This window comes from Armigeres subalbatus, chromosome 1 (genome assembly GCF_024139115.2).
Source record: "Armigeres subalbatus isolate Guangzhou_Male chromosome 1, GZ_Asu_2, whole genome shotgun sequence".
NCBI classification, from domain to species: domain Eukaryota; kingdom Metazoa; phylum Arthropoda; class Insecta; order Diptera; family Culicidae; genus Armigeres; species Armigeres subalbatus.
The window spans coordinates 134,419,266-134,440,301 of NC_085139.1; the positions used below are offsets into that span (position 1 = coordinate 134,419,266).

General features: G+C 38.2%; 1 protein-coding gene across 7 annotated transcripts in view; it reads right to left on the minus strand.

Moving 5' to 3' along the window:
• The window catches only part of LOC134205150 (uncharacterized), a 95,501-nt gene that overhangs the window by 44,462 nt on the left and 30,003 nt on the right, over nt 1-21,036 (minus strand). For 2 of the 7 annotated variants that reach the window (XM_062680119.1, XM_062680125.1), the window contains one exon: nt 17,954-18,689. In XM_062680119.1, coding sequence (XP_062536103.1) covers nt 17,954-18,035 — 82 coding nt within the window. In that variant the 5' untranslated portion in view covers nt 18,036-18,689. The remainder of the gene's footprint in view (nt 1-17,953; nt 18,690-21,036) is intronic. The other 5 variants (XM_062680123.1, XM_062680121.1, XM_062680124.1 and 2 more) reach the window with 5 other exon arrangements.

The window sequence follows — 21,036 nt, forward strand, 5'->3', positions numbered from 1 at the left end:
ACGTGGGGCATCGAAATCCGTACACTTAAGCACCTCAGTATGTGAAAAAGGGTCTGGAAAATTAAAAACGAATGCAAATGAAACATTTATCGTTAATACAGGAGCACGAAGGCCACTATTTTCAAACTGTTGCGCATTTACACATTAGAAATTTAAAGAAATATAATAAAATAATGAATTTTAGCTACACCTCTTGAACCGAAATCCGTGCACCGTGGAAGGATTTCGAATCAAAGGATCAAAATACGTACAGCTATTTATTTAATAAATATATAAATTGTCGTGCGGTAAGATGCGCGGCTGCAAAGCAAGACCATGCTGAGGGTGGCTGGGTTTGATTCCCGGTGCCGGTCAAGACAATTTTCGGATTGAAAATTGTCTCGATTTTCCTGGGCATAAAAGTATCATCGTGTTAGCCTCATGATATACGAATGCAAAAATGGTAACTTGGCTTAGAAACCTCGCAATTAATAACTGTGGAAGTGCTTAATGAACACTGAGCTGCGAGGCGGCTCTGTCCCAGTGTGGGGATGTAATGCCAATAAGAAGAAGAAGAAGATATAAATTGTAGTAGACTCGTTGAGTAAACTACCAATAGAAATAGTTAAATACGAACCTTGAGAAACAATCCCTTTGGTTTGTATTCCACTTACCTTATTTTACTAGTCACAATTTGCAATTAAACCGCACATCATTTTGATGCAGTTATGTTCAACACGCATGAAAATGGCGCCAGAAACTATGCGTTCAGTGGGTAACGATTTGTTTTTAATTTATATTGTTTTAATTTCAAAGGCTACTTTCCATCTCCATGGCCAAAAAGTTTACTGTCAAGTATATGAACAGGATAAGATAAATTATTAGTAAATTAATTACTTGAAATCCCCTAAAATTTATTGATATCTCTTGGAGTGGAAGGATTTCAATGCTGTACGGATTTTGGTGCCCCACGGTACTATAAAGCCAGGCTGACAAGAGAATATGAAGTATGCTTCAGCATAATTACATAATTCTTAAGTGAACTAAGGTTTTAAACGAATTTTGAATCGGTATATGAAAAATCCCACAATTTCTATATTTTTATGTACTTACTGATATAAAATTGATATAAAATTGATCAGATTCAGGAGCACACGCTTCACGATGAATTCCTTTGAAAGCGGAACAAATGCTGGGGTATTGCCTTATCGCCAATGTTATATGCGGCGAGAATGCGGCGATTTATCACAGACTACCTCTTCTGTTATTATAATTCTAAAAACAGTTATTTGACTTCGAAAAAGTGAAATCAGAATTGCGTAAAACCATTTTAATAAAAATTCCGCGGAAAAAAAATTAAAATTTCGTTTCGTTTCGAAAAATTTCGAAATAAATGAACCTTGATTTCGTATCGTTTCGAAGTCTCGAAAGTAACTCTATATTTCGTTTCGTTTCGATCCGAATCAACATACACATTTTAAATTTCGTTTCGTTTCGTTTCGTTAGGAAAAAGTGTGTTATCGCATACCCTTACCTGCATCTATACCCAAAGATGCTTCAAAGCTGGTCAGCTGTACTTGTTACTGATTATCCGAGTACCATTATCATCGGAACGAAAATCCGTGCCACACCTCAAGATGTTACAGCAACGATGAAAATCAGTGCCAATGGCAATCCCCACGGCTGCACACATTGAACCGTGCCAAGTCTTGCGGTATATTACGTCACTTGAAGTCAAGTGTGCGGCTAGTATTTTTGCTTCTTTCAGCTGGTGCCTTCCGTCGTTTCCATTTACAACGAGGTGAAAAATTATGACTGTCGAGTGGGATGCATTTTTTTGATCTAGTCCTAATAAAAACAGCCAAACGAACAACGGCTGGGCGGTTGCCGGTTTTATGGTTATAATCACCTTATATTGCAGAAAACAGTGGAACAGAAATTTGCCCCAGGTCACGATGTGAAAATTCAGATTTATTGAATAGTTTTTGTAGGTTAGGCAACGTTTCTCATGGTTTTTTGTCTTTGTCATAGAGCAAAGTAATAAAACCAACTTGTAATGAAACACTAGAATGCAAGTAATGAGATCAAACCCAAAATGAATTTTCGTTGGGAAGTCGAAGGTCCGAATGACATAAGTATATGTGAACTCTGTTGGCCGTATTTAATGAATGCGTAATCCAATTTGATCACAATGCAATTTAAACGGGGATCTGTAACCAGCAAGGTTCTAGTTTAGGTGGGTAGTGGTTCAGGAGTTTTGAGCAAAGTTCCTCTGAATACTGAAGTTACAAGATTTGGGAGAAAGGGGTTCTGCCACAGGAGTGGTTAGAAGGTGTCGTGTGTCCCATCTAAAAAAGGGGCGATAAGCTGAATTGTAGAAACTACCGCGAAATCACATAGCTTAGCGCCGCCTACAAAGCACCCTCTCAAATTTTATGACGACGACTTACACCAATTGCAAGAGAATTCGTGGGGCAAGGTACCAGACGGAATTGATAGGTGAACGCTTTTATTCATGGTCCTCATATCTTAAGAGTTCAACAGTGATGTTGTGCAGCGGGGTAACTGTTTTGAAGGTTTAATATTACGTAAAATATTCTTTTGGAAAAACTACTAAAAACTAAATTCTAGACTGAGTTATTATTACGTTATCCAGCCTATTGCGTAGATCTGTTTAATAGATTTCTAATGATGTATAGAAATGCCTATTGTTAAGTGCCTTTCGGCGTTGCAGTTTTGAAGAAAATAAAAACTATTTCGTATAAATGTCCGACGTTTCGATGTATTTAACATCTCTTTCAATCACTTGTCATAAGACGGTTTGTACAATCCCATTTAATTCCACCACTTAATTGTACCTTGACATATACGCATTTTGACCTCAACAGTAAGGTCATCTTCAGTGTCTCGTACTTGACTCGACTCGTACGAGACACTGAAGACGACCTTACTGTGGATATCTGTCAAGGTACAATTAAGTGGTGGAATTAAATTAAATGGAATTGTACAAACTCGTCTTATGACAAGTGAAGACATTCCACTAAAAAGTTCAAAATAATTTCTTTAATCTTTTTCAATGTTTAGAAATGATACTTTTAAGACGGAAATATGACAAAGCTGTTCATTCTACCAAAAAACGCAAAAAAAAATATTTCTAGGGGGGCCAGTTTTAATGCCCGATCTAAAGAAACCTAAAAATCGAAACAACCCCGGTAATAAAAATACAGGCGTACTGAGGGTTATGGGTTCAAATTCCATCGAAGGAAAGCGGTTACCACCAATACATTTTTCAAATCAAATTCTTCCACATAATGTAAACGTTGTAAGCTGATTAATCCATCTTTCGGGGATGGTACCTGTTCCGTGAATTAGATATACCAACAAACAAGTGAGATTTTCTGAGTGAGAGTTTCAAATTTGGAACACACATTCTTTATCTTAAGGAGACGACGATAGGGGGTTAAGGATGCTCTTCGTAAAAGGGGGAGGATGTGGAGGAGGAGTATTGTTTAGTTTTTGCTCAACAAAGTGTAACTTCTGAACCCCTTGGCCGATTTCAACCCAATTTGGAACACACATTCTTTATCTTAAGAAGACGACGATAGGGGAGTTAGAATTGCTCTTCGTAAAAGGGGGATGGTGTGGGGGGAGGAGTATTATTGATTGTATGACATTTGCCAGAATTATTTTGCCAGAATGATTTTTGCCAGAAACCCATTTGCCAGAATGGACCATATGCCAGAAAGTCATTCACCAGAATAGACCATTTGCCAGAATGTAATTTGCCAGAATGTAATTTGCCAGAATGTAGCATTCCCCAGAAATAGTAAAACTGGAAATTCCGATTATTATTGACGGCTAAAGAATAAAAAGGAATTATATAAAGGGTTGTATGACATTCGCCAGAAAGTCAATTGTCAGAAGGCTTTTTGCCAGAATCAATTTGCCAGAATGGACCATTCCTCAGAAAGCCGTTTGCCAGAATGTACCATTCCCCAGAAAGCCATTCGTCAGAATGCACCATTCCCCAGAATTGGTCATCTCCTATTTGCCATTGGATGTGATCCCTTCGTTAGAAATAGACGTTTGTCAGGATTAATCCCTTGGGTATGATTCCTTCTTCAAAACAAGGCGTTTGCCCAGAATAATGCAATGGTAAATATTATCAATTCTTTAAAAGCAGACGATGGCCTGGGTTAAGGCAATGGCAGATGTGATTTATTCCCTAAAAGTAGGCGTTTGTCGGGATTAATATAATGGAATATGTGATTCCTTCTTTAAAAGTATGCGCTTGCCCGGATTAACGCAATGGAGGATGTGATTCTTTCATGCGTTCACCATCATTTTACATGCACCATTCGGGCGTTTTGCGCCAGGCTTATTTTTAAAACATTTTTTAAATGCGTTAGAAAGTCATGAAAACCTAATTGTTTTGAATCAGAGATCATTGTGAAATGTAGCAGGGTTTGTAAATTTTGCACCTATACGTTGAAATGGTTGAGTATTTTGGTTTATATGGGTGAAAACATCGAAAAAGCTTAAAGGGTGCATTTTGGACTGTTATCTCCAGGGGAGAAGGCTCCACTGAATCCCTACCCCAACATGTGCGACATCTGGATTTGGTTTTAAACTGTAAACAACAGTGTTAATTCTCTACCACCTTTTTGTTATGGCGAGGCAATTTTTATGCACACTTTTGTTTTCGATATTTTAACAAAATTAAACACTCAATCATGCAGCATTATAACGATGTGGTATGCTTGAGATACCTGCTTGATTATAGGGACTCGAAAAATAATTTATTTGCAGTAACTAACCGAATACAAAAATGTTCACATTAACAATTGCGTCCTAACACCGGTTCTAAGCTTCGATGCAGAGTACACGAGCTTTGTTCGCCAGTGACAGGCGTATGAGGCCCTTGGTTCTCTCCTACTGCAGTCTTTCCGTTAAGCTCTCATCACCACACGATCTATTTCGATCTTGTTCGTATCTCTACTTCTTCCCCTACCTTATTCGATTCACTTCTTCCCGTCGACAAATATCCACTCAAATATCCACTCTCGAGCCTTACTTCAAAAATTTGCGTGAGTGAACATCCTCTACTCCTAAGATTGAGTGACAACCTTCGAAACCTTCCAACATTTCATCTCTACTACACTATACTAACTAATTACATATTCGAAATAACAATCACTTAATTGCATGTCGAGTGAACCTGTTTGCTTAGTGCAATAAATGTTTTAATCTGTTGTGGATATGCTCCGGGAGTTGGGCTGAGACCAATTAATTATGTCAGACGTGTGCGCAGCGCGTACCTCTGGACGAAGTTTGCCGCGAGTTGTGGAATCCGGACTCGAAGCATTTACTGTATATGAAGGTATATCTTCATGATCATGGAAGGTCGACGTTGTTATTAACTTTCAATTTGATTGAGTGTTTATTACCCTCAAGGAGTTACATCGAACATAATCATAGACACAGCTACGCGATTGAAAAGTTTTATCACTTCCTGTTGCCAGTCGGTATGGATGGTTGGCGGGTAACATTTACTTATTTTGTATATGGCTCTCATGTCGGTAGGTTACCGGATAGGTTGGCCATTCGGACAACTCGCTTGTTTCAAATTATTCACATTCAATAGCTCCAGTAGCATATGGCAAGCGGTTTAGCAATGGTAGACGATCGATTACCTAAACTTTGACCCATTGTTCAGATTTAATTCATATTATGCAACACAATGCACAGCATCATGATATTTAACATATGAAATAATTATTGGTATTTGTTCAAAGCATGCACTGCCTGTAACCGCATAGTTGTCCTATCTTTGCTGGGATTCCTGCATTAAAAAAATAAATTAATTTCTTTATTTCCGGTAATTCACATTGGTTTGAATTTATTTATATACGGGAAGAGTTCTCCTAGGATTTATTTTTTGTTTTTAAAGTGGAGGGGGAACTATGAAAAAAACTCAAAGGTGCAGCCCAATCGGGTTGTACGCAAAGGTGACGTAGAACTACGTGCCAGTTTTCGTGATTGTCTGCTGAGATTGAGTGAGCATTACGAACCCTGGTGATGTATATAATTTTTAGACCAAAATTTGAAAAGGATGATAAAAATAAAATTTTCAAATAATCGATGATGAACAATACTCTCAAGCGATCACATATCCAAATTATCAATTGATAAAAACTCGCTGGAGAGTAAAAGTCGTTCGATAATTGTATCTCGATTCGAAGAATTGCATTGGTAAATGCTACTTTTGAACTTATTTTCCTAATGCTAAAAGATCACTAGGTTGAAAAGCAGGCCAAGTTGGCCAGTTGGAATGTAGTGCCATGTAAGAAGAAGCTTGCGATGCACTTACGAGATTGACTGATTCACCAAAACCGATTGCTAAACTGTTAGCAAGTGTTCAGTAGTAGATAATCATACATAAATATTGTAACACACTGGAGTCAGCTTTTACGCGGAGGATATGGGCTGCGTAAACTAAAACAATATAATAAACCGCATAAATTCCAAAATATGTCTAAATGAACCGCGTTTATCCCGAAATTCTAGTGAAAAAAAATGCGTAAAAAGCGAATCGTGTAAAAATAAACCGCGTAAATAACGACTTCAGTGTCTTCGGGAATTCGGGACTTCGGGAATAAAGCGTTGACTCTTCCTTGATCGAATGGTCCAAGAAAATTGAAAATCTATCGAGAAACGGCTGAGATATTAACGATCAAAGTCTATCACATTTTCGTGACGTTTTTCGATTTTTTGCAATCGTAAAGTGTACCTCAATATAGAAAAGACAGACGTAGTTCTACGTCAAAAAAACAGATATTTGTCAATAATTTCGGAACACTATACTGCCGTGAATCGCATATTTGTCCCATATAAATAGGAAACCCAGCAAAAATAGGACAGATATGCGATTCACGGCAGTATAGCTGATCTCGCCAACCATAAGTAGAGAGCATTGTTGCGAGTAAATCGGTTGAGGAAATTGTCAGCAAAGAAAGTATGAACACGCACATCCATCATTTAAGTTCGTCAAGCTGAGTCAATTGCTATATGTATCAGTATTGGTCATCGGGCCTCCTATGGAACATATTTTTGGAGTGAACATATAGCTTTTAAATAGCTTGGAATACAAGAAATCGATCATCAATAATCAAAATATAATGTCATTATACCTTCAGGAATGTCAAGAAGAATGTGTAATGTTAATTACGCAATGGAATTGAAACGAAGGATATAGTGAGTGCACTTAATTTACTCACTCGCACGGAGAGAGCAAATGTAGATGGGAACTCCCAAGTCTAGTTCATGGATCAGTTTTATCTTTTTATACATACGAAGCATGTATGAAACACTCTAGTGGAGTAGCTGTTGACTACGGAAGTGTACTTCCACCATGAGCACGATCCAACTAAGCTGTGTTGGGGTATACTTTTTTCATTGAAACTCGTGTACCCAGTAATCACTTTCGTTTTATTTGTTTATGCTCTTTTTAACTTCGTTGATTTTATATGAAGTGGTCTCCAAGCAAGAGATGTGCCGGTTGGTGGCACGCGTGGAAATATAATAGCCATTGATGTATCATGCATAGTTTTCGGAATAGCTTCTTTTGCTAACTACACACCCAACCAGCGACTGTTAGATTTTCTAACAGTTCTGTATAAAACCTACCAAAACCTTTATAAGAACTGGGCGTATGCGAAATTGTTGGACTCTTATACAAAAAATGTAAACTCAAAAACTGTTCTTTAGATTCATACTGGTCGCTTGCGATATTTATTCTTTCTGTTCTTCAATGCTGTGCTCCCTCTTCACAGTGAGTTTTAGATGTTGTATTCACCGATTAATGCCAATAAATCAATTATGAATAAGTGCGTTATATGCATAACGGACGTTAGGCAAAATGCCCCAAAGAACAGCCCATGGCATAAAAAAGGCAAAATTATGCCTAACAGCCCAGCACAGTCGTCCATAGCTGGCAGCACATTGAGAATCCGTCAAAAATACACTATAAATCAACTATTTCCACACACAAAAACAAATTTAACAATGGCGGAGTGGTCTTTGCAGTACATAAAAGTCGTCTCCATTCAGCTCGGACCACGGCTGCACGTCGCCAACCACGCGGTCTACGGATGGTCCACAAATGGTTTTTAACCTGATCGGTCTACCTTGCTTGCTGTGTACCCTCTTGTATCCGTTATCCGACATTCTGACTACGTGCATCGGTCACTGCAGTCGTTCAATTTTTGCGATGTGAACGATGAATGGTTCTCCCAATAGCTCATGCAACTCGTGGTTCAATCGCCTCCTCCACGTACGTCCGGTATCGTCCCGGTCTCGTGTCCGTTTGGTAGGCAGCGAATGCTCTGCTCGATCGCAGAGTTTTTCGGAGTCCAAAGTATGTACAATATGTTATATATGTTACGTATAGTTGGACGAAACGTTAGACGTGAAACGATAGGAATAATGTAAGTCATATTACCCTAATATCGTCGTATCGTTTTCGGCGGTCACCAGTGAGCCCAAGTACACGAATTCTTGACCTCGCGTTGTATTCTCTTGAGCCTCTTCCTATCACGTACTTTGTCCTCGACATGTTCATAACTTATCTGTTCAGCTCTTCGGTCCCCTCTCCCAGAGCTAAGTTGAATATCAGGCAGGTAAGACCATCACCTTGCCATAGTCCTCTACACGTTTGGCAGGGTCTCGCTAATACCTCTGAAACTCGAACTACGCTCATCACCCTCTGTTGCTGTCATTTCCACTGGTCATAAAAGAGCCTCATCAACCACTTCGATTCTGTAACTACCGTTGTAATGCTTCCTATCGTGAGCTTCGTTTGCGACGCATTGCACTATGGTCCAGGATACAGATTTACGCGGAAAGATGCATTTTACGCCAAAACTATATGTTTTTTTGAAAAAAAAACTGTTGTTCTACAAAATTGTATGAAATAGTAAGGCCATCATTATGGTGCCACCAAAAAATAGAGTGGCCCATCATATAAAAAAATAGAAAATATTTTTATTATTTCTCGGAATATTGACATGTTATGTTCTACAAAGTTGTAGCGCAGCTTATTCCAATCAATTTTGCTAAAAAACTTTTTCTGTAACTCTTAAGTTGGCTGATTTTGAGCAATTTTACTTAATTGGATTAGGGTGTACCTAAAAAACAGTATTTTCGATCTACTTTTTTTGTTTAAGATTTCTCGAAAAAGTCGTCTTCAGGTGACTTTTAGAGCTCAAAAAAATGCAACTTTTGATGGGTAAATATGTTCAATATCTTTTTCCGATCAAAAGTTATAATCGTTTTTCTGTCAAAATTACATTTTTTTATAAGTCAATATCTCCGGTTAGGGCAGACCAAAAAAATATATTCACCCGGCATTTGAAAGAGAAATTCATATTCGTTATTATGTCAAAAAATTGGAGATTATTTTTTTTTATCTCAAGTTTTACCAATTTTACTAAAATCATGTTTTTTTTTAAATAAATTGATATAACTCTTCAGAAGGTGACATTCCTGAAAAATAAAAAATTAAATGAGCAGATCATAAATATTGTTTTTAGAGGGACACCCTAATCCTGATAAGTAAAATTACTCTAAACAAGTGAGCTTAAGAGCTACATTAAAAGTTTATATAGCAAAGTTGATTGAAAAAAGTTGCGCTACAACTTTGTAGAACATTTTATGTCAATATTCCGCGAAATGAAAAAAAAATCACATTTTTATAAAATGACCCACTCTATTTTTCGGAAGAGACGAAGCAACTGTGCCGCGCTAATAACAAATGAAAGTTCAATGAGAAGTTGAACCGTTCACGTAAGGGCCACGTGCCACAGCCTGATATGTGTAAGGACATAAACGGGAACCTTCGTACCAACGAGCGTGAATAAATCAAACGAGCGTGATCCAAAGGTGGCGGCAGCACTACGAAGAGCACCTGAATGGCGATGTGGCAGACGCCGAAGATGGCGGTATGGTGATGGACCTGGGGGAACGCGCGCAAGACATAATTCTACCGGCTCCAGATCACCAGGAAATCCAGGAGGAGATTGGCCGGCTGAAGAACAACAAAGCCCCTGGGGTTGACCAACGACCAGGAGAACTATTTATACACGGTGGTGAGGCACTGGCTAGAGCGCTGCACTGGGTCATTAACAAGATTTGGGAGGAGGAAGTTTTGCCGCAGGAGTGGATGGAAGGTGTCGTGTGTCCCATCTACAAAAAGGGCGATAAGCTGGATTGTAGCAACTACCGCACAATCACATTGCTGAGCGCCGCCTACAAGGTACTCTCCCAAATTTTATGCCGTAGACTAGCACCAATTGCAAGGGAGTTCGAGGGGCAGTACCAGGCGGGTTTTATGGGTGAACGCTCCACTACGGACCAGGTGTTTGCCATTCGTCAAGTACTGCAGAAATGCCGCGAATACAACGTGCCCACACATCATTTATTCATCGACTTCAAAGCCGCGTATGATACAATTGATCGAGACCAGCTATGGCAGCTAATGCACGAACACGGATTTCCGGATAAACTGACACGGTTCATCAAAGCGACGATGGATCGGGTAATGTGCGTAGTTCGAGTTTCAGGGGCATTCTCGAGTCCCTTCGAAACCCGCAGAGGGTTACGGCAAGGTGATGGTCTTTCGTGTCTGCTATTCAACATCGCTTTGGAAGGGGTAATACGAAGAGCAGGGATTAACACGAGTAGTACAATTTTCAATAAGTCCGTCCAGATATTTGGCTTCGCCGACGACATGGATATTATGGCACGTAACTTTGAGAAGATGGAGGAAGCCTACATCAGACTGAAGAGGGAAGCCAAGCGGATCGGACTAGTCATCAACACGTCGAAGACGAAGTACATGATAGGAAGAGGTTCAAGAGAAGACAATGTGAGCCACCCACCTCAAGTTTGTATCGGTGGTGACGAAATCGAGGTAGTAGAAGAATTTGTGTACTTGGGCTCATTGGTGACTGCCGAAAATGATACCAGCAGAGAAATTCTGAGACGCATAGTGGCTGGAAATCGTACATACTTTGGACTCCGCAAGACGCTCCGATCGAATAGAGTTCGCCTCCGTACCAAAATGACAATCTACAAAACGCTCATTAGACCGGTAGTCCTCTACGGACACGAGACCTGGACGATGCTCATGGAGGACTAATGCGCACTTGGAGTTTTCGAAAGGAAAGTGCTGCGTACCATCCAGAGCATAAAATATTCATCTTCATGAAGCAATTTCAGTCCGAATTTTGACAAACATCGCATGATTATTCAAAACATAGAATGACATAGTCAAACAACTGCTGCACCAAATCATTCATTCGACTGTCACTGAGTGTGCTTACTATGTGCAGAAAAAAACAAAATTAGCATTGTTTATATTGATGTTTACCGTTGAAAGGGCCTCGCGGATGCAAATCGGATTCAGTTCTGAGTGATAAATTACTTTACTCAATAAAAACGTGTTCAGATTTCAGATAATTTATCGTTTTTTAGAATGTGCATAAATATTCAATGACTAATATTCAACTGAATATTGACAGTCCAGAGCCGAAAATGAATGTGCCTGGAAGTGAGCTGACAAGTGAAGAAAGGTGGTCTTCACCAAAAAAAATCGATTATTTTACACACTGGTACCATCTATGGTGGGGTGCGCATGGCGGACGGTACGTGGAGGAGGCGAATGAACCACGAGTTGCATCAGCTGTTGGGAGAACCATCCATCGTTCACACCGCGAAAATCGGACGACTGCGTTGGGCCGGGCACGTAGTCAGAATGTCGGACAGTAACCCAGTGAAAATGGTACTTGACAACGATCCGACGGGCACAAGAAGGCGAGGTGCGCAGCGGGCAAGGTGGATCGATCAGGTGGAAGATGACTTGCGGACCCTCCGTAGACTACGTGGTTGGCGACGTGTAGCCATGGACCGAGCCGAATGGAGGAGACTCTTATATACCGCACAGGCCACTTCGGCCTTAGTCTGAATAAATGAATGAATTTTTCGGTAGCTCTACAATAAGAGCCCAAGTATCCAGAACAACTTTGTAGAACACATTTTTTTCTTAAAAGTATACTTTAGGCCGAAAATGCATCTTTTCTCGTTAATCTTGCAATACGGTGATAATGATGGAACTGAAATGATGAAATGATAATGATGGACCTTAGTGCATTGGTGAAAGGGGTAAAAGTTAAGCAGGAAAAAGAAGGAAGAAAGAATTGAAAAGAAGACGCAAAAAGGAATAAGGAAGTTAAAGGAAAGGATTTATTCAGGGAAAAGGAAGAAGAAAAAAGGAAGATGGTATAAGAGAAGGAAAAAGGAAGCATGGAAGAACAAGAAAGAAGGTGTAAGGAACGAAAGGAACGATGACGGAGAAAGAACAAGGGAAAAGGAAGAAAAATGAAGCAAGCAAAAGGAAGAAAGAAGGAAGAATGTTGAAGGAAGAAGGAAGGTAAAAATAGTAGAAAGAAACAAAAATACGGAAACAGAATAAAGAAAGAAGAGAGAGGATTGAAGGAAGAGGTGAAAGGTAGAGGAGTGGAAGAAACAGGAAGATGTAACAATAAAGAAGGATGAAAGAAGAAGGAAGGATGAAAAAAGGAGAATTCAGATGGAAGATATAGAAAGGAGCCCTCCTTAGCCGTGCGGTAAGACGCGCGGCTACAAAGCAAGACCATGCTGAGGGTGGCTGGGTGTAAATCCCGGTGCCGGTCTAGGCAATTTTCGGATTGGAAATTGCCTCGACTTCCCTGGGCATAAAAGTATCATCGTGTTGGCCTAATGATATACGAATGCAAAAATGGTAACTTGGCTTAAAAACCTCGCAGTTAATAACCGTGGAAGTGCTTACTGAACACTAAGCTGCGAGGCGGCTCTGTCCCAGTGTGGGGATGTTATGCCAATAAGAAGAAGAAGAATATAGAAAGGAAGAAGCAGAAATGACGAAAGAAAGAAAATTAGGAAAGGAAGAGGAGAAAAAAAGAAGAAGGAAAAATAAAGAAGATGCAAAAAGGAAAAGAAAGCAAAAGGAAAGGATGAATAAGAAAAAAGGAAAAGGAAAAAGGAAGGGGGATTAATAGAAGGAAAATGGAAGATAGAAGAAGAAAGAAGAAGGGAAGAACAAGGAATAAGGTAAAAGGAAAAAAGAAGAAACAATTAGGAAGAAGGAAGAAAAAAATGAAGAAGAAATTGGAGAAAATAAAAAAGAAGAAAAGAATAATGCAGAGAAGAAAAAAGAAAGAAAAAGTAGGAAGAAAGATGGAAAACAAAGAAAGTAGAAGGACGAAGGAAGGAAAAAGATGGAAGAAAGAAAAGAGAAAATACGGCAGAATGAGAAGAGAAAAAAGAACAAGGAAAGAAGGAAAAGGTAGAGAGCAGGAAAAAAGAAAGATAGAATGAGGAAGGAAGAAATAAAGAAGAAAGAAAAGAGAAGAGAGAACAGAAGAGAAGAACAAAGTTGTAACGAAAGGCTATCATTTCACTTCAAAAACTTTTTATAGAAGGCCCGGAGCCCCTTGGTTTAATAACACATGGCTTGAAGAGCTGAGCAAATGTCTGTCAGTCCGTATGTTTGTGAGTATGTATGTGCACACGAGACATGCACAAATATTAACCAATTTTTATTATACTTGGACCTCACAGATTTGCCTGCAACATTTTTTTCTCGATGTTTTCTAGTTGTTCGCTATTGAATTTTGTCCAAATTGCGTGCATAAATAATTCAATATTCAAGGAATTTTAAAAGTTTCCTTAGTATTGAAATGATTTTCAACAAAATAGTTGCAGCCTCAGCTATCGCTTCTGAGAATCGAACCCAGTCACCCTCAGCATAGTGTTACTTTGCAGCCGCGCTAAGGAGGGCCCCGGCACTACTATAGTGCATTGCACGGGCAAATCTCTTTCTTTGTCGTTCTTCATGATATTTGACATATACAGAATTACTTGTTTTTTAGTATATGGTTAGTTTCTGTCGATATCTAGTGATGTACAAACAATCAAGCCATTTGGTTGGAACACGGTCGAGTTATTAACGTTGCGGACGGGAATAGGGGGTGCTGGTGGTCCCGCTCCCTACTGGCCTTGTTGTTTTTCAATTTCTTTACAGTGCAAAAGAGACAAAACAGTCCGTGCAGTGCTATATAGGCGTGTGCAAAAAAAAACGCCATCAGCTGTTATCTAGATACCCGGATAAAAAATACAAACAAATAAAAAATATAAAAATAAAATACATTTAATTGATGAGCATTAAATTCTATTGTTTTTATATCATACCAATTGTTATTCCAATAGACGTACAATAAATTCTATTGCCAGTAAAATGTCGGTAATAGAAATACAATAAATACAATTGTATGGTATGGCAAATATTTGTTATTTTCTATTGTAAATCTGCTATTTACAATAGGCTTTATGTTGGAAAACAATACACTCAAAGACTTTTTTACACATCATTTGTGGAAAAAAAAACTTGCTTTTCAATTATATTTTTGATTGATTTAGGTTGTTTAATAATCCACGAGAAAGCCACAATCACTGCTAGGTGGATAAATCTGGGTTATTCTCTTTACAACCGTGTTTGTTGAATTCTAGATTAAGTTCAACACTAAGGAGAAGGATGAAAAAGAAAAAAGGAGGAAGAAGGAAATAGCTAGAAGAAAGGAAGAAGTTGAAATAAGGAAGAAGAAACATGAAAAAGTACGATGAAACAAAACAACAAAAACGAAGAAAAAATACACAAAAAACGACAGTAGAAAGATGGAAGACATATGAAGGGAAAAGCAAGAAAGAACCAGGAAAAGGAAAAAAACGGGTAAAAATTAAGAAAAAATTAAGAAAGAAGTGATATGTTATATGGCAGCAGAAAAAATTATGAAGGAAGAAGTTGAGGTTTTTTATGAAACAAAGAAGGAAGAAGGAGAAGAAAGGAGAAATATGGACAATTGAAGAAAGAAACGGGAAAGTAGAAAAATAAAGAAGTGGGGATGAATAAAGAAAGAAAGAAGGAGGAACAATGAAGATCGAAGAAGATATTATGAAGAAATGAGAAAAACGAATGGAGAAAGAAGGAACTAAGAAGAAGGGAAACAAAATGAAAAAGAAGAAAGAAAAAAATTAAAAAAGAAGGAAGTAGAAATAGTGTAGGATAAGGAGAAAAGAAGGAAAAAGAAGTGAAAAGAAAGAAGGAAAAAGCGAGAAGAAAAACGTGAGAAGGAAGAAGCAAGAAGGATGAAAAAAGAAGTATAAAGGAAGAAGGGGAAAAATAATTGGTAAGAAAAAGGTAGTTAAAAGAAGGAAAAAGGAAAAACGAAAGTAAAAAGTAAAGTAGAAGAAAGAAGAAGCAGGGAAGAAGAAAATAGGAACATGGAAAAAGAAGAAGGAAGGAATATGAAATAATTTCTCACTTTTCAAATCTTATTTTTCATTCGCTTATTTCTCACTTATGGCTACAGTCAAACCTCCATGAGTCGATATTGAAGGGACCATCGACTCATGGAAACGTTGAGTTGGGGAATATAAAACCCATGAAAACCTGTTTGAAGGGACCATCACAGTAATCCAGATTTTATATGGAATAATTTTTTTTTCGTGTCTTGAAAGTCTCCCTATTTCAGCAATATGGAATAATTTTAGTTCATGAGTCGGTATCGAGTCATAGAATATCGACTCATGGAAGCTTGACTGTACTCAATCCCCACTCCCAATCAGTCTTGTAAAATGTCATCTGCATGTCATTTGACTAATTTGTTCATAACTTTCTTCAGAAGTCAAATTTATTTCATGATTTTAGATGCACGCATAATGCTTGAGTAGCGCTATATTTTTGTCTAAGGGTACATTGCTCCAAATATAACATCTGAAGCTAGCGAGTGAAATCTCTCCAAAATGTCACGTGTCATTTGACATAATGTCATTCGAATGACATTTTGCCTCCCACGCTCCAGATTACATATTTACAGCAATGTCTTGTTAGACAAAGTTGTAGCCACATTTAAACGCTATAAGTTCGTCATACTTGATAGTTGATAGCTAACTATTGAAACAAATTCTAGGCAAATTATACAAACGAATGCAAATGATATTTAACAACACTGCTCCCAATCCCTTACTTGCCAGTTTCCAGTTGTAAGAACTCTTTTATCTAACTTGTCACTTTTCACTTCTAATTTTTGAATTATGTATCATTTTTTACTTACCTACGAAAACGAGCAGAGACATTTCGTTTTTCCACATCTCACTCCTAACTTCTCACTTCTCACTCCTCAATTGTCACTTCCAAATTATCAGTAATGTCTCATTGCTCGCTATTTTTCTCATACTAATTCTAACAAACTTGTTTTTTTCTACTGTTAGACCAAATGACACCGTTTACGAAGATCAAAAAAAACTTAGCTTCTCCTTGGATCAATTGGTGTGAATGTGGAGTGGCTACAACCCAAATTTTTGTTTTCGCTCAGAGTCACTATTTTGCTTTCTACAATCGATCTACACACGTTTTGGGCAATTGCAGAACTTTGTTTTTCGAGTTTATCATCCAATAAAATAATTTCTTGAATCAATTAATCTTTTTTGATTTTTCAACATATTAAGATCTTAAAGTGTATCACTCACTACTGTAGCGTAGCCTTCTATTGAATAAGGTTAGGTAGTTGTGGAAAAATACTAACTACAAATATTTTACTCTTCAAAGGTATTCGAGCAAAAACACGGAGGAACACAATATTGCTCAATTTTCAATTTTGTTTTATTCAATTTTGTTTTATTAAATTTTATTTATACAGCGGACGGATAACACTGAATCAACAATTTGACGGCACAATACACGTTTTTTTCAAAATGTGTTGAATTTTGGAAATGATTGTTACAAGGCAACCTCCGCGATCGTTGTTCAAAGCTCTCATAGATTTTTCGCAGTACAAATAGCACGTGCTATCAAAGCATTCACCGAAAGAATCCACCACATAGAGGCTTAATTAACTACAACAACAACGGTACAGTAACTTTAAAAAACACATATGAACAAGTATTGAAGTTTATATTCTTGATTTATATCAAAAACTTTTCGAAATCTAAAAGTTACAAAAAATATTCAAAGTACCCCGTCTGTAGGCGATATTGAGCGTTGAATTTTATTAATCATAGAAATAAAGTCTTCTCCGCCAACTTCAGTTTCGTAAATTTAATCATCGGGCGTCACGAAGTTTGTTTGCGTATTTTTCCACCAGCAGCTCCGATGTTCCAGTTCACTATTCAGTGTATATCTTCTGAGTATATCTTCTTCTACTTCTTCTTTTTGGCATTACATCCCCACACTGGGACAAAGCCGCCTCGCAGCTTAGTGTTAATTAAGCACTTCCACAGTTATTACCCGCGAGGTTTCTAAGCCAGGTTACCATTTTTGCATTCGTATATCATGAGGCTAGCACGATAATACTTTTATCCCCAGGGAAGTCGAGACAATTTCCAATCCGAAAATTGCCTAGACCGGCTCCGGGAATCGAACCCAGCCACCCTCAGCATGGTCTTGCTTTGTAGCCGCGCGTCTTACCGTACGGCTAAGGAGAAACCCATATGAGTATATATGCGGTATTAATAACCCAACCTTTGATAACACAATAAATCGTACAGGATTGGGAAAATTGTTGTTTTGGATGTTTCTTTCCGGTCTAATGGACATTTTGTACATGTGCAGTTTTCAAAATTATACGTGGTACGTGGTGAGAGTATATATAGCGATAAAAATCTCAAGTTCATTTTGATACGCAATTCATGGCGAGAAATGTTATCCATGTTATCCATACAAATCAGAATGAATTGTCCTTCTTGAATCCATAAACATGAGAGCGAGAGATAAGTGAATAACATAGCTTTAAAATTTCTATTTTATGATTTAGATCATTCTTAGTCATTCTTCTAATACCTAATACCTTCTAAAACTTACCCGAGAATAACAAGTGTTCCGCCCGGACAAATCCCACAATCAGCAGCAAAATGGTCATGCACATGTTGTATTCATTTTGCATGTTTGATGGCCGTATTCCCTTCTTCCGCAAGGATGCAGGTCTACTGGCCTTTACGCTCCAAAAAATCGAACAAGATGCAGCATCAACTACAGAAGGATTCACCGGACGGCTCGGATTATTCACTTTTTCCACGAAATCATGAACGTGTACGATACTCAGAAATTCAAATGACAATATATCTTGCTCCCCACTGCTTCTTAATCATCGCAAACTTCCTACCGACGAAAAATAAAATCATTTCACTTTTATCATCGAGGGCCAACTTCCAGCATAACGAAGTTTTTCACCACCTAATATACATAATCTAAAGTGATTTGGATATTATTGTTCCTCCGAAGCTGCAGAAGCTGAGCATAACCGGTACCAAGAGCTATTTCCATTGTTGGAGAGCTATCCACAGCTTCCTACGCTGTTCACCTATCGAAAAAATGCCGTTGAGAAGTAAGATCATACATGAAAGAGAGTTTCCTCACGGTGCATTTGGGATTCCTATTTGACTCGACTTTCTGATGTGGATCATTTGCATATTTGCATGTTTCTAATGACTGCGCGGGAAGTTCACTTTCATTCGGCACGTTTTCGGATGGTTATGCCTCGGGTCGAAGGTTACAGCTGCAGAGATGCCGCCAATGGTGATTATTCGGTTGTCGGTATCTATCAATGGAACAAGGAAAGCGAAAAAGATATCATGAGTGCTGGTTGCTTTAGTATTATCGCATATAGTATCTTGAGCTGGGAATATTGTCACTGAAAAATTTAAAGTCCCGAGTGAAAAGCTTCTAAGCCCATTTTCGTAAATGGTGAGGGTGGTCAGGTTCTTGTGGATAGTCTCGAGAACGGCCATCAGGCATACTGAGTACATATCTGTGACCCAATATTATCCCTATTGTTGCGATTATTTCTTTTTTTAATATCTTGGTCATGCATATTTTGACCATATCTATTAACTCATCTTCAGTGCACATTGGGCCACGCCGAAAAATAGAAGGAAGTATTATTTCATCTTGAGGATGAAATATTTTCAACAAAGTGACTTCAGAAAGCTTTGTTTGGACGATTGTTGCATTAGGATAGGATTGAGTATTGAGATGAAATTTTTAACTAATCAACTTCTCATTTTTCACTGTACGATGTTATTAAAAGTTTGTCCTCTTCGTATGTTGTTTGTATCACTTGTTATGATTTTTAAAATAATAATATGGCTCTATAAAATCAACTTTTTGGTTTGCTGTAGGATATCCTCAGTTATGAAATTGAGGGACATCCAACACGATGTGTAATCAATTTAATCTGCAACACAAACATTTTGGAACAAAAAAGTGTAATTATTCAGTGATGCTTGGTGAGATTTAGCAGGACCCCGTCCAACTGTTAAGTTAGAATTAGATTCAATAATGATTTACAGTGATGGAAAAACTTCTCGCTTAACTTTTCAAAAGGTCCTAAGTAACATTTTTTTCATGAATTAATTTGAGTGCTGCAATCAAAAGCTTTCATGTTTTTGTGTTGATTGCGCTATTCAAATTAAATCATGAAAAAAATGTTACTTAGGTCCTTTTGAAAAGTTAAGCGAGACTTCTTTCCGTAAACTGTTAAATCAAAATAGTTTGAAGGGTCTGCCGTTTAGCTGGATCAGTGGAACATTAAACTTTGTGCAATCGATCATGGAAATGTTCAGAAATGGGTAAAATAAAGCATGAAGAGACGTAATACATCATCAAATACGAACCAATAAATGTTTCTGCCACTCGTGTCGTTAAAGTTCCCTACATTTCATTTTATTGCTGCTGTTACATATCTTAATCTTACGTCTCGCCCTGCAGACAAATCGTAATCCTACATCTGTCCGAATGCTGTCAAAGCGGTGAGGCACATGCCGACGACGTCCGGTTCACTCTATTTAACTACCTATCTGTCAAGTCCATCAAGCAGTGCACATAAGGCTCTTATGGGCAAACGCTCTATGATCATTGTCATTTCTTCGGCTGATGACCGGTTGGCCGCGGTAAGTCATCGCCGTTTATTGTTACCCATTCTACGCGCATTTTCAACGCTGCCCGCCTCAAACGTATACCATTTCGCGCAGTTTTACGAGCACCACATAGGCTACTTAATACTTATTTGCGTGGCTGGTTACGTTTTGTTTACAAAAGCAAACTCCCACATTAAAATTCATTTTTGTGTGCTTTCCACCCTGCAAGTAGCTATAATAGCAGAACAACCTGTGGTACCAATTCAACCGACAGCGGTGTTTACAAGCGCCAGACAGTCGATGATCGAGTTAACGCTGGGTAAGCTTGAATGGTGTATAATGATCATTATCTCGTGAATTGATTTAAAGGTGCAAACCTTTTTCTTTTGGTGTGGCTACGATTTTAAGAGGAAGCGCAGAGAATGTAATGTGCTGGATGTTTTGTTTTTTTTTATCAATTTGATCTTCAGTTATTATAGCACGATTTATGTAATTTTAAATACCTGTAGTTTGATGGTAATCAAATTTTGACGAAGCTCTTTTATCACTATATAAACACGAAACAGACACGATAACTAGCAACTAAGTTTCCTCGGAGATCGAAATAAGATCAGCAGATAATCAAACTTTCCATAAGATAAGTTAATGCTATTCCATCTAATTCCACCACTTTGTAACTTTACAAATAACTATTTCGACCTCAATATGTCACAAGTGTCTCACACTTGACTCGACTAAGTCATTTTATGGCAAGCGAAGACATTTCACTAAACAAGTTCTAAAATATTTTTCGCATAGTCGAATCACTCACATGATGAATGTCAAGCCAACACTTCATCATGTATATGCATTGTGAGTGATTCGACTATGCGTCCAATTTCGGAATCTCGAGCTCATTCAGTAGCCGCTAGGTTGCGAAGGCCGACGGAGGTCCTTCGTAGCTTATTTGGCACCAGTCTAGCGTACTGAGGGTCGTAGGTTCGAGTCCCATCGAAGGGAAAATGGCTACCTCAAATACATTTTTCGAAT